This window comes from Paramisgurnus dabryanus, chromosome 16, assembly GCF_030506205.2.
Source record: "Paramisgurnus dabryanus chromosome 16, PD_genome_1.1, whole genome shotgun sequence".
Lineage (NCBI taxonomy): Eukaryota > Metazoa > Chordata > Actinopteri > Cypriniformes > Cobitidae > Paramisgurnus > Paramisgurnus dabryanus.
The window spans coordinates 21,304,925-21,318,992 of NC_133352.1; the positions used below are offsets into that span (position 1 = coordinate 21,304,925).

Genomic DNA, 14,068 nt, shown 5'->3' on the forward strand with positions numbered 1-14,068 from the left:
TGACAGAGGAAATTGTGTCTTTAAATATCTGGATTTTTTAAAGAAAATTAAGTAATCCTTTAAATACATCCTCACCCCCATGCCATCCAAAATGTTGATGTCTTTCTTTGTTCAGTCAAGAAGAAATGAAGTTTTTTAATAAAAACATTTCCAGGATTTTTGTCATTTTTATAGACTTTATTGATTTTACCCCAACAGTTTCCAGTTTCAATGCAGTTTAAAATTACCGTTTCAACGCAGCTTCAAAGAGCTCTAAACAATCCCAAACGAGGCATTAAGGGTCTTATCTAGCAAAATGACTGTCATTTTTGACAAGTAAAATAAAAATATGCACTTTTAAATCACAACTTCTCATCTTGCACTAGCTGTGTGACGCGCCAGCGCGACTTCACGTAATGACGTCAAAAGGTCACGCATAACGTATGCGAAAATATTGCCCCAGTGTTTACAAGTGTGGAGAAAGAGGATCGTTCAGACGTTGTTGTATGTGAAATAATACTAATTAATGTCTTTGTGTCAGTTTATTGTTCAAAAATGTCTGCAAATGTGCATTTTACATATGTGACACATGACCTTTCCACATGCTTATGCAATTACGTGAGGTCGCGCGGGTGGATCACACAGCTGGTGCAAGATGAGAAGTTGTGGTTTAAAGGTGCATATTTTTATTATTATTGCTGAAAATGACAATCGTTTTGCTAGATAAGATCATTATGCCTTGTTTGGTATTGTTTACAGCCCTTTGAAACTGCATTTGTTTTTGTTTTTTTGGCAAAAATCACAATCGTTTTTCTAGATAAGACCCTTATGCCTCGTTTGGGATCGTTTAGAGCCCTTTGAAGCTGTGTTGAAACTGCAATTTTAAACTGTAACTGTTGAGGTCCAATAAAGTCGACTATATGTAGAACAAATCAGGAATATTTTCTTCAAAAATCTTAATTTCTTCTGGACTGAATAAAGAAAGAAATCAACATTTTGGATGACATGGGGGTAAGTAAATTATCAGGATTTTTTTTTAAAGAATGTGAAGTAATCCTTTAAGAATTAAATACAAATCAGTTCAGGCTTTTAAAGAGAGATGAATATTTAGCATATTTCACACCAAACAGCCTTGGCAGCTGTCGAAAATATGCAAAATAAAATATAAATGCAGTCTTTCATTAAAATTTAAACACAAATAATACTTTGCACATAACTTTGGGCAAAATTTTGTCAAGGATTCAAAACACACAACACTAAATAAATAAAGAGCTTTAAACTGCTATGTCTGCAGGACAGCTCAAAAGGAAAGTGTTTTTTAATGTAATAAGCCTATATAATAATTGTGGTGTACCAGCTATGAACTGTATGCTAGTCATGTCAAATGTTTCCACAATAAGGGATTACAGGACCTTCACCAACATTCCTATATGGAAACAGTTGTAATGAATGGCAGGAATGCTCTGGGATGCCAATGAATATTGTACATTATGAATATGTTTAACCTACATTTAGGAGAGCTGGTGTAATGATAGTAATCAGAGTGCTGGTAGTGTTCAGGCGAGTAGGCTGATGTAAATTTGGAGGAATGAAGGATGTCCTCACTGGTCTTGCTCTTAGTTGCTGGATTGCAGTGATTGTCTGTGAAGAGAAGATTCACTATAATTAATTTCATGACAAAATCTGCACTGAGAAAGAAAGAAAGAAAGAATGATATAACAGCCAAGTACAAGAACAGCTGTAGTGCCCACACACAACAGCTCAAGAATCAGGAAATGACTTTAACACAATGTTCAACCAAATTAATGACACTCAATATACATTTGAATAATATCAAATACAAAACATTGCAGATACAGAAGTATTAAATAAAACCACTGCATTTAACTCCCATCAATACAAAGCACACCAATGAAGACCCTAGACAAATACCAAAGCACACACTTCACACAATATTAAAAGACTTAGAGCATTAAAAACAAACCAACAGTGGGCAACACCAGATTGAACAAACAGAAGCTAAAACAGATAGATAGATGAGCAAGTGCACAGGGAGAGAAAATACTTACAGAGTGAATAGTGACCGAGGACAGCGGAGGTGGAGGGAATTGTATTTAGGGTAGTAAGAGAAAAAAAAGAGGGAAAAAGAATAAGGGAGAAAATATTTGCATCTCAAAGAGCTTTCAGTGAGATCTTTGGTACCCACATGGCAGAGAAGCAATGCTTTCAGAGTATGTGTCTACACTATACAAACACACCTAGACATTCACACAATAACTACACATACTGATCCACCATATGGGTAGCAAAATATTCTTGTAAGGTGTTCATTACCGGCTTGTGATATATAGATAAACATTAGAGAGAGTTCACACAAAAATAAAAATAGCTTAATGTGCACACTCATCTTTTCCATACAATACAAGTAAATAAAGCTATTAGACACCAGAGAGGCCAAAAATTCAATGAAAGTATCATAAAAGTACTTTAGATGAATAGTGAGCTACATCCCAAGTTTTAAGCCGTATACATTTTTTTGTGTGTCATTATGCAGTAAAATCATGCCCTTAAAATCATGACAGCTCTGATCACTGTTTACTTTCATTATACTTAAAAGAACAGCTTATATAATAGACATATCATAGACAACTATTCTTTCAAGTTTCCCCACTTTTAAATCACACATCTGCTTCAGTTATTGTTTGAGTGTTTTTTGCTCTCGGGTATCAGGAAAATGTGTGCTTTGAAAGGATATGCATTTCCTCAACCACATAATTTTCTGGCCTTTATGTGGTCTTCACATCAATCTGACCACATACTAATGTAAACTGAGCCAAACAGATGACCTCTCTCAGAGACCTCACTTAATGGAATAAGCAGGTATTTGTGCTGATCAGTAAATAAATCGATCCTGTTAGTGCAAAACTTAAGTACAGAAAGGAATTTATCTCTTTATCACACATAAATCTCTGTGGTTATTATATATTTTCCATTCTAATTAGTAGGCGAACTCTGAATATCTGAGTAATATATGGACTACAAAACTTGGTAGAAAGCTCTGCTTATTCCCATTAAATTCAAATGTCATTTGCGATCTTTAAATCTTCTCTCAGAAATCCCAGTTTATCCACAAAAATCCAAACCAAAAATCTAAAAAAAAAATTGGGAAAATTCCACCTTAGCCCATTAACGGCAGGGTGCATGATTTTTGAAAAACACTTTGGAAAAGACAGTCGGGCCTAGTACCAAAACACACTTGTAGCCAATCAGCAGTAAGGGGCGTGTCTACTAACCAACATCCTTGCCGGGTTGCGTTTGTGTGTGGCGGGTCTATCAAAAGAAGGTCAAGATTCTATTGGGGTAGGGGCGTGTTTGTTTAGGTGAATTCAAATGTTAACATTGGCATTAAGAGATCTCGCACCCCGCTTTTAACTGGTTATACTTGAAGATGCAAAAGCCGCTTAATGCCACCTTCGTCAAAAATGAGATAAAAATATTGACTGAATGCCCACGGCACAAATTATATGTTCATCAAATACTTAAAAAATTAGCTTTTTAAACCCACTTATTACACGGCTCTCTGGAATGCTTGATTCTGATTGGTCAGTTGAGACATTTGCAGGTTCGTTCTTTTCGAATAATAACCGCTCCAAAATAATAACGTATAGCCGGACTACTTGCACAAGTAAAATCGTTCCGCGCCAATAAAGATCAATAAAGATTACTGTCTGTTTGGCGCCATCTTGTGACAAACACTCGACAACCACGACAAGACACAGAGAGCTTACTGAGACTGAACTTGACAAAATAGAGCATGACAGCTACGAAGCCAACACACAAAAAAATACAGAATGGCCATTAAAACTTCTCAAAGACTGGCTAAAAGAGAAAAAATGGAGACAAGTATGAAGCAGAGGATCTTAATAAGGTATTACGATCATTTTATGCATCTGTGCAAAGTTTCGCGGAAGGATAAAAATGTTAATTTAAAACAAATATGCCAATAAAATGTTTCAAATTCATATTCATGTCCAGTTTTTTTTCTGATGTGGCAAGTAGCCGTGTAATAAGCGGGATAATGTAGAGGCAGCCGGTAGTTATTGGGAAATAAGCCCCTTCAGTGTGATACAAGACCCTCCGCTTCGCGTCGGGTCCTGATCACACTGTCGGGGCTTATTTCCCAATAACTACCGGCTGCCTCTACATTATCCCTTACTTAACCCCGGCCTCAGGCCATTCAGAAATACTGGTTTGTTGGCAGAATCTAAGAATGTTTGAACCTGAATACCCCCCAAATGTGGCAGCAACATGCATCACAGCGCCCCCTAACATGTGGTTCAGTTTCTTTATTTTTACATTTCGAATTCTGACTTTCATATTTGCAGAGAAGGACCACTCACAAGATGTAGTAAGATATTTTGCAATATCAAGATATAAACTTATAATACAATATAACTGTGTGGAGTTTATCATGTGTTATAAATAATATAATTATTTATAAGACAATAAAACATATTTAACATTTATTATAAAGCATTATGCCTGGCAACTTAACTTCCGGTCTCTGTTTGTTTAATGGTTTGACTAGTGGATAAACTGAACTCTGGAATAAATACCTCGTCGAAAATAACAAATATTTTGACTTCCTTAAGACGATAGGAGATGGCGATCATGGATCACTGCTATGTAAAGGGAGGTTTGGCAGCCGATCTGTAGTAAAGATTATATAAATTATATAGTACACATTTTACACAGATTCTTTGCGGGGTTCAGCGGAAGTTACGTTTGTCCCACGAAAGCCGTTTGTTTATGTTGTTACTGCTGAAACATCTATAATGCATTATAAATAGATGCTTTATAGAAAGGGTTCTAAACTCTTCACTTATTAATTAGTTTGGTTATCAGTGTTTTTCGATACTCGTAAAAACAAAACTCATCATCCTTTTGAACGTGTCACAAGCCTGTAATGAACATACAGGAGAATATACACATAAATGTACACACATGCAGTTAAGAGGGAACGATGCACTAATGTTATTATTTAGATAATAAGGTAAGAATTAATGGCATGTTGAGTGAATAGACTTAGTTAAAAAAGTTGAAAATGTGTAGACATTTATCATTCATATCTTTCAATAACTGATACTCTATGTAGTGTATTTCCCGGTGCCTAAATCTGGCAATAACAGCCGAAGACCGAATGTGACATTGAATAGTTGTATCCCAAATCTCAAAGGGAACACTAACAGAGCACACTGAAATATTTTCTGCATCCTTTTAAGGGAAGTTACGTTCAAACATACCTGATCCACTGCCACTAATCTAAACATGTTTAGCTCCTCCAATTTTACTGCACGTCACGACCCTTAAGTGTGTAAAATAGATTTTAGACACTATAACACCCATTTATTGCATGCTTAAACAAGTTTTCCTTCCTAACAGCAGTCTCCCTATAGGGTTAGAGCTCAACTTAGCATTCAGTGAGGGGTCTCTGTGGCATCTTACGCAGCCATGTCTCAGTCAATCTAAAGCAGAGGGGGGCATGGCAGGCTTTAATCATGCCTCAGCAAGCATCATCCTGTTTCATCCCCCTCCCGTGGAAAGAAGGATGACAACTGCCAATTCTACAGACTTCTGTCATGCAGGAACTGAAAGCTGAACACAACCCTAATGCTCGAACAGAGAAGACACAAGGACTTATCTGTGACCTGTCATTCACTAATATTGGATTTTTGCATACATTAAATTAGCTTGCTACAAATACAGTCTGCTTACACAAATAACAAATAAAAGAACCATGATTGTTGAACCAAAAAAGATTTGCAAGACAGAATTGTGCACTATTGTGCAGGTCTGATGTGCAATTATATGAAATGCTCTGTGTTATTGCTGCCAATGTGAATCATGCAGCCAATTTAAAGGGGCCATGTCACAAGACTTTTTTAAGATGTCAAATAAATCTTTGGTGTCCCCAAAGCACATATGTGAAGTTTTAGCTCAAAATACCATATAAATAATTTATTATAGCATGTTAAAATTGCCACTTTGTAGGTGTTTGCCGTTTTGGGTGTGTCCTCTAAAATGCAAATGAGCAGATATAGTGCAAACACTGATCACAATGATGGTGGTTTTTTGAAATTGAAACTCAATTGTGCTGTGAATTATTTTCTCTCTCTCTTTTTCTCTGCACTAAATGACAGTGCTGTGGTTGGATAGTGCAGATTAAGGGGTGGTATTATTATAATAAGAGCTCCTTATGACATCATAAGGAGAGCCAAATTTCAACAACCTATTTTTTCATGTGCTCGCAGAGAATGGTTACCAAAACTAAGTTACTGGGTTGATCTTTTTCACATTTTCTAGGTTGATAGAAGCACTGGGAACCCAATTAAAGCACTTACAAATGGAAAAAGTCAGATTTTCATGTCATGGCCCCTTTAAATCCTCAAGAATGTCTTTAAAACTGAGCCTTATTGTTCTCTATCATTTGCTCACTACTCCTCAGAAAGTCAATGTGTCTTTAGTCTAAAGGATGACTTGAGGGTTTGCACGACAACACCCATGGAGAACAACACGACTAATCAGACACATTTTTCCCATGGGCTCACGCAGCCGCAAGACTGGGTGTGAGCGAAAACAGGCCCGGTCAGGCTGAGCGCACTATACCATGTCTCTTATAGATGGGGGGCTTCCTGTAGATGTTGGGCTCCCCTGTGGCTGGGAAGAAAGGAAGACATTAGAAATTAAACATGGAGTAAGTGAAAGGCAGAAAAAAGTAAAGGGTGGTTGGAGGTGGCAAATGCATTAATGTACTTCCTGTTCAGGTTTCCAGGGACCTTCAGGACAAGGTGGGATTGTGAGGGAAAGGATATACCAAGTATAAAACGTATAGTGCCATACTATAAGTGCATAGTATAGACAGAGATGAATATGCTATATATATATAAGACATATCTAAATATACTGTTGAATGAGTATGAAAGAGATGAAAGCAGCTGATGACGTGAATGTCTAGGCATGGCCTACCTGGCACATGGAAATGCTTGGGAGCTTGGTTTGTGGTGGGCGTGCCGGGCCGGGCATCTAGCTGATTGTAATAGGGTGAACTTCTGCCACTCTCAGTGCCTGCATCAAGCCCCAAGCCAATGACAGTAACAGAACCAGAACATGAGTGCACACTTCCTGCGCGCCTTAGCCACACACTCTCAATCATCACAACAATGATCCTCACGTCAATGGACAGATATTAGCCAGGCAGGGACAGTATGCATTTCAAAATGGAGAAAAACCATACTGTGCCAGACAGACAGGTGCACAGGATGTGGGTGGGATGGGCAGGACCCCTAATAACAACTAAAAATGTTCTGCTTGATGATAGGCTTAATTTGGTTATTTCTGTTGCCTAATAACCAAAGTGATTATTAGTTACTATAAGAAATATGTTGCTGTATATTCACAAATGCACCACGCTTGCGGGTTTAACCCTTTAACTGCTGCAACATAAAATACTTTATTCCTTATGAAAATCTTTAATAAAATATGACTTCTACCAGTATGTATTGTTTAAAACATCATTTTATGAGGATGTCTTTGACATCAATGTGAAGTTCAAAGACTCGAATATTATACTTCAGTGTTTCTTTTATTTTCTTTAAATCTGTTAATTAGCTATTTAGTACCAATCATTTGAGATACTAGTTCAAGGGTTAAAGCAAGTCAAGATCAGAATCTCATTGATTATATATGTGACCCTGTCTGTGAATTTGGGCTAAAGTCTCACAATATAATTATGAGATTTGTAGAATAAAATTTTGCTTCCAGTCACTGATTTTTCATTGATTTCAATCTTTATCATGGCCTTACTCTGTCAATATTAAAGATATAAAGGTTAATATTTTAACAGAATGTTCTTAACACTATGTGGGCTGATTTTTAAAAATATTTTATTGCAAATAAATTATTTTATCTGGGTTTTTACAGGCAGGGTCACATATACAATAGACTGTATATATTTTGTATACTTTTTTTTAGACAACAGGAACTCACCATATCTATAGTAGTGTTGTGGTGAGCGAGGCATGATGGGAGACATGCCCTGTCTGCTGTAGGTGGGGGAGTCTATGTACCCTGGACTGGATGATCTTCTTAACCTCATGTCCATACCGTCATACATGTCCTGTCAGCATAGACAATGTCATTATTTGTGGTTACGCTTTATTCAATAGTCCACTTAAGACATCTACTGACTATAAGTAACTTTGTAACTTTTTGTCAGCTAGTAAACCAGCCCATTCTCATGAAATGTGTACAAATAGCACACAGTGTGAAAAGTCGCGCAATTCATACGCCAAATTCCAATTTCATGTCGTTTTATGTATTGGTTTCTCTTTTTTTTCTCAGTTTTTTTACCATTGTCGCTTGGCTTTGGGGTTAGAGCAAATTTTGTTACATAAAATGACATCCAAACCCCAATTCTAACCCCAACTCCAAGCAACCATGGTTTAAAAATAGACAAAACATGAAGCAACCTATATATCAAATGACATCCTAAAGCAAATCCCAAATCTAACCCCAAACCCAAGCTACAATGGTTTAAAAAATCAGTATGTTTGTTAGAGTTAGAAGTATGTCTAAAGTGGACTATGAAAAATAATGTAATGTATTTAGTAATTTGCTCTACCATAAAGAACAAACAGAATAAGCAATACACTTGCATTTTTTTTTTTGCATTTTATGTTTTTAATTACATTAAAGGGACACTGCACTTTTTTCAAAATGTGCTTTTTTCCAACTCCCCTAGAGCTCCCCCGCTTTGAAATCCATTCAGCTGATCTCCAGGTCTGGCGGTACCACTTTTAGCATAGCTTAGCATAATCCATTGAATCTGATTAGACCATTAAAGGGACACTTCACCTATTTGCATTTGGCTTTGTGTAGTTAGAAACCCAGTCATGTTTTTGAATGGTCATGCAAGTTGTGATTTTCTAGGCAGATATGGCTAGGAACTATACTCTCATTCTGGCATAATAATCAAGGACTTTGCTGCTGTAACATGGCTGCAGCAGGCGTAGTGATATTATGCACTGCCCGAAAATAGTCCTCTGCTATTTAAAGTTACCAAGGGGACTATTTTCAGGTGCTGCGTAATATCATTGCGCCTCCTGCAGCCATGTTAGGGGGTGTGCACACCAAAGCTTTCACGCCCGCAGCCGGCACATGTTTTCAATTGTTTCCAATGGAAGCTCTGCATTTTCAAAAAAGCCAGCAGCTAGTGGTTTTCTTCCGCGCACTCTGCGGTTTTTCCGCACTCTGCGCCGAGAGTTAAAAAATATTCAACTTTGGGTAAAAATTTTCGCTCGTCAATGTCAGTTCTAACACGGCTGTCCAATCACAGTGGAGGAGGGGCGGGACATTACCACAGCAACCAACCGGCTCAAAGCTAAACTATCACAGCTACCAAAGCGCTCAGCTGAAGAAAGCTGTCACTCAGCTGAAAAAACAGATGGCATTCGGCATTGTCCAGGCGTCTTCAGCCGCGTTTAAAAGTTTTGGTGTACAAAACCCCTTACAGCAGCAAAGTCCTTCATTATTACACCAGAATGAGAGTATAGTTCCTAGCCATATCTGCCTAGAAAATCACAACTTTAAATTTTCCGTCGGCCTTAGTACACAATGTAAATAAAGAACAGTCAAGTGGTACCGCCAGACCCGGAGAACGGCTGAATCCAAAACGGTAAAAATTAAATGTTTAACTCTAGGGGAGCTGGAAAATCTGCATATTTTCAAAAAGAAGTGGAGTATCCCTTTAACAGTGCAAGACTCAAAATACATACCTGAGAATAAGGGGAGAGTGTGCCCAAAGACTGTGGAGATAAAAAGGAGGCTGAGGGTCAGAATATCAGAAAATAATCAAACTTCATCTTAGATCTTTCTTCATGACATCATGTTTGAGGAACACAGAGGGACAAGGTGAAAGAGACCCTACAGTACGTTCATACCTACAGTGCCCACCTCCTCCCACAGTACTGATATTACCAGCATGAATTGTTTAAGCAGGCGTGAATTAGGCAGCACTGCATGAACGCTTGCTCCTTAAAGGTTTCTAAATGCAGACGAAAGCTTTCAAGAAAATTAATTCTGGGGAGAAACACACACATTCACTGTTGTTTTACTAAACAAAAGCACACAGCCAGCCGACGGACGAAACAGATAAGGAATACAAAGCAAAGCTATGCTAAGCTTAGCTAGGACCAGGCCAGAAGATCCAGGGATGGGAAAGACATGCTTAAAGTAGACCCAAAGAGGTTCTAGTAATGGACCGCTAAAAAAGTACCTCCCCATAGCTGAGTCGCTCTAGCCTGTCATCGGAGCAGTATCTGTGACTGGGCTCATAGGACCAGAGGTCCGGCCTCTGCACGTCATATATGGCTTTAACTTTAGGCAGCGCTGCCAAGTCTTTGTAATCAAGGATCTCATCCTCCATTTTTGCCTGAGAAGAGGGACAGATACACACACTCGCACATGTCAAACACAATGAGAAGAACGGCTGTGATAACGGACGACAACATCAACAAGACAATTAAGTGTGCGAATGAGCCTGCGGCAGAGTTTGTGCACTGGCAATATCATAAAAAAAAAACCACTGCGCTCATTGTAAAAATTGTAATATAGCACAAGGTCTCTAGTGTCTTTTTGGTGTGTGAATTATAAATACTTATTTAAAGTGTAGCCTGGCTTGTAATGCAGAAATGAAAGGTGTATTCTATTTATTTCTTCCACACATAACCTATATACACTTCATGTCAGGATTTTACACCAAGGTAGCAGGATTTCATTACAAAGCGTCAGGTTAATTGCATTCTCATCTCACACAAGCACATGATGTGTGCTGCAGTGCTCTCACGCTTGACCTTGTATGGACCGGACAGCCCATACGCTTACACTGCGTTATGCATATATCAATCGCAGCACAAAGGTTACACGTACAGGCAACCTCTACTTCTACATGAGATGTTAATGACTGCACTATTGCAAGACACACACAGAATACATACATTATACACAAGCCAATAAACTCAAGAAGAAAAGTCATAGGCGAGCTTATGGGGGACATGCCCCCCAAAAGGATTTTTATAATAGAATATTCCACAACAAATACTAATTTAGGTTAAAATGTCACTTTGTAGAATACTTTGTAAAACATTTGTTAATCTGGTAATAATATGTGTATTTAACATGGTGACATCCAGCTGTATAAAGCCGTAAAAACCATAGCACATTTTCCGTTATAGACACTATGACACACCAGTCTTGCCCCCCAAGCTAAAATGTCAAGCTATACCTATGATAAAAGTGATGCTTCTGGGGATGGTGCTTTGATTAAAGACAGGGTGCATGATCTCTGAAAGCCAATGTTGATCATTCAAAATCACCTTAACAAACACGCCCCTACCCCAATAGAATCTGGACCTTCTTTTGATAGACCCAACCCACATATATACGCAACCCAGGCAATGATTCCGGTTAGGAGACACGCACCTTACTGCTGATTGGCTACAAGTTTGTTTTGGTACTCGGCCCGACTCCCTTTTCCAAAGTGTTTTTCAAAAATCATGCACCCCGCCTTTAACTCTTGAGTTATACTAACCTAGCTTCATCATTTTGGTATCAATAACAGCACTATGTCCACATTGGATTAAGTGTATAATGGGAAATGTCCTCCTCCATACAGCTGGATAGTGATTGGCTACTTACACAGATGACCCTGCTGGGTGAACTTATGCTGGAGCCTGGAGGAGAGATGGAGGTTTCTGATGTACGCCTGAGCTGTATGAGAAAAAACAAATCAGCAAACAGCAGGGACTCAGACACTTAGTCTACACTGCTTACACTCACTCGAAGTTTCCGCTCTGTTCGAGATGCCTGTTTGCACACAGGATGCCATACCTCTGAACCTGCGATACAAAAGAGAGAGAAACCTTTTAATGCATGGTATTGTAATACCTCTCATACTGTAAGCCAGGTATTCAGTCAAAACATCTTAGGAAGAGACGGTTAGATAAAAAGATACTTAATATCTTATTAAATATCTCCTGACCTCTCAAAAGAGTTCACATTTCAGAATGAGACGGGTAACTAAAGCTATTAAGGCAAATACAGTCAATGTACTGTAAGCACTTTAGAAGAATAAAAAACCAGAGTCTTTGAGCCGTGTTTATTCAGCCGTGGTATTTCGATTTTAAATACCGTAGATGGATTTTCTTGCCGAGTCTGTATGTGGTTCATTCATGCCCTTTATATCTCTTCAATCTGTTGTTGAAGTGCTGATGCTGGGCTTTGCTGACTTATTCACCATGATGCATGTTAGTTAACCGTTTACAAACTTATCCTGTCTTTGCATCACCAAATGTCAAACAAAACAGGACCTATGGTGCATTTTAATCATATGTCATTTTAGTCATATGAGCGATCACACGGTTTTATGTGGGGAAATCAACTGAATGGACCATTAAGCTTGATCCAGCCTCTGTGCATAAATCCTTGGAGAACAACATCACTTTCTTCGTCAAAGCCTTCACACTAAAGCGTTTATCTCTTGTATGAATCTCGTGAATTGTTCATGATGTGCTGGAAGCAGCTAATTGTGATGGATTGTCATGGAAAACTGTAAAAGAGCTTCTTTATTAAGCAAGGGTGAATTCCGTCTGACTCATAGGCGGATGAGATGTTTTTAAACATAATTTCCTTTTTGTAAGCATAAAAAAGTGAATTTTTACTGTCTCACCAAGAATTTCATAAGAGACTCTAACGATGTCACAAGAATTTCAAAAATATCTGCAATAACTGCTTAAAAAAAGGCTTTCAAACACCTGTACCCTAATAAGTCAGCGGAGCGCGTTGACTGACCCACGGGTGTTTGTACAAAAACTGTCATGTGAGACCGAGATAGTGATAAACGTGATGTGCAAAGATTTATTTGTGGTGGCCAATTTTAATTATGCAGTGGACTGAGAAATAAATGAATATATGGAGATGTATAGCATTCCAACAATGCTCTCACTTGTATGATGTCACAGCAGTAGGCAGCGCAAATATAACGACACGCCTATAATCCCTCCCACTCCAAAGTGTTACTAAACTGGATGGAAAAGCTAACCACTTTTTTATCCACTGAGAAAATCGTCACGTTTTATTTTTTTGCCACCATACTTATTCGTGTAACTACTCATGTAACAGTCTTTAAATAGGGATAACATGAAAGTGTTTGCTTGCTTCTAAATTCAACCCTATTTGGATCCTGAGGAATGAATGGGGCTAGGCTAAATGCTAACATATTCACAACGCGCTGTACAACGATTAAGTGCACACATTAAGAAAAGATAGGTATGTATTTATTTGTCCAAGTTGAGGGAAGAACATAGTAAAATATTTAAAAAAACAGTGGTGTTTTCCTTTAAAGGTGACATGTTAAAGTAATGCTGGCTGGTCAACACTTCCTGTGTGATGTAGAGTGGGCGGTCTTTAACTGGTTAAGACACCACAGCCTCTTCTTACCTGTAAGGTACATCTCCTCTCCTTCTGTAAACATCATCTGACACCGAGCACAGCGAGCACAGGTGGGGTGATAGTGCTTCCCTCCAGCCTGGGCAGAGAAAGACAACAGGGAATTGACATTCAGATGAAAACAAAAAAGTGTCAAAGGATACTCTTGGGATATTAAAGCATCATGAACAAGCACAAAAGTGTTCCAGCTGTTGAGCCCATTATCACAAGTGTAATAAAGGCAGCAAACAAAATATAGCTCGTCTTCAACAACGTACTCCATATTGACCGACAGAGCGCTTTCCCTTTATTGTTGTTTTTTAAATGCCGCTCAGGACTCATTTGAGCTCATTTAATGGCTCCCTCACTCACCGAGCGCACATTTAAAGCTTACAGGAATCCTTTACTGCCAGGAATCCGTAATTGAGAGAACTGTTCCACCGGGCCGGTTTATATAATAACACCTTGTTGAAAGAACTGAAAACATTTCTACAGTTTATTTAGTAATATAGCAGAGAGAGAAATACAAACAAGATGACAAAAGTAT

The 14,068-nt window shown here is 38.3% G+C and overlaps 1 protein-coding gene across 6 annotated transcripts in view; it reads right to left on the reverse strand.

The window, feature by feature from the left end:
* The window catches only part of ablim3 (actin binding LIM protein family, member 3), a 58,701-nt gene that overhangs the window by 6,847 nt on the left and 37,786 nt on the right, over positions 1-14,068 (reverse strand). For 2 of the 6 annotated variants that reach the window (XM_065272248.2, XM_065272240.2), the window contains exons 7-15: positions 13,534-13,621; positions 11,875-11,933; positions 11,734-11,805; positions 10,313-10,468; positions 9,813-9,842; positions 8,026-8,155; positions 7,006-7,104; positions 6,646-6,696; positions 1,489-1,602 (exon numbers count right to left, since the gene is read on the reverse strand). In XM_065272248.2, the coding sequence (XP_065128320.1) occupies positions 1,489-1,602; positions 6,646-6,696; positions 7,006-7,104; positions 8,026-8,155; positions 9,813-9,842; positions 10,313-10,468; positions 11,734-11,805; positions 11,875-11,933; positions 13,534-13,621 (799 nt within the window). Of the gene's footprint in view, positions 1-1,488; positions 1,621-6,645; positions 6,697-7,005; positions 7,105-8,025; positions 8,156-9,812; positions 9,843-10,312; positions 10,469-11,733; positions 11,806-11,874; positions 11,934-13,533; positions 13,622-14,068 lie in introns of all 6 variants that reach the window. The other 4 variants (XM_065272231.2, XM_065272226.2, XM_065272263.2 and 1 more) reach the window with 3 other exon arrangements.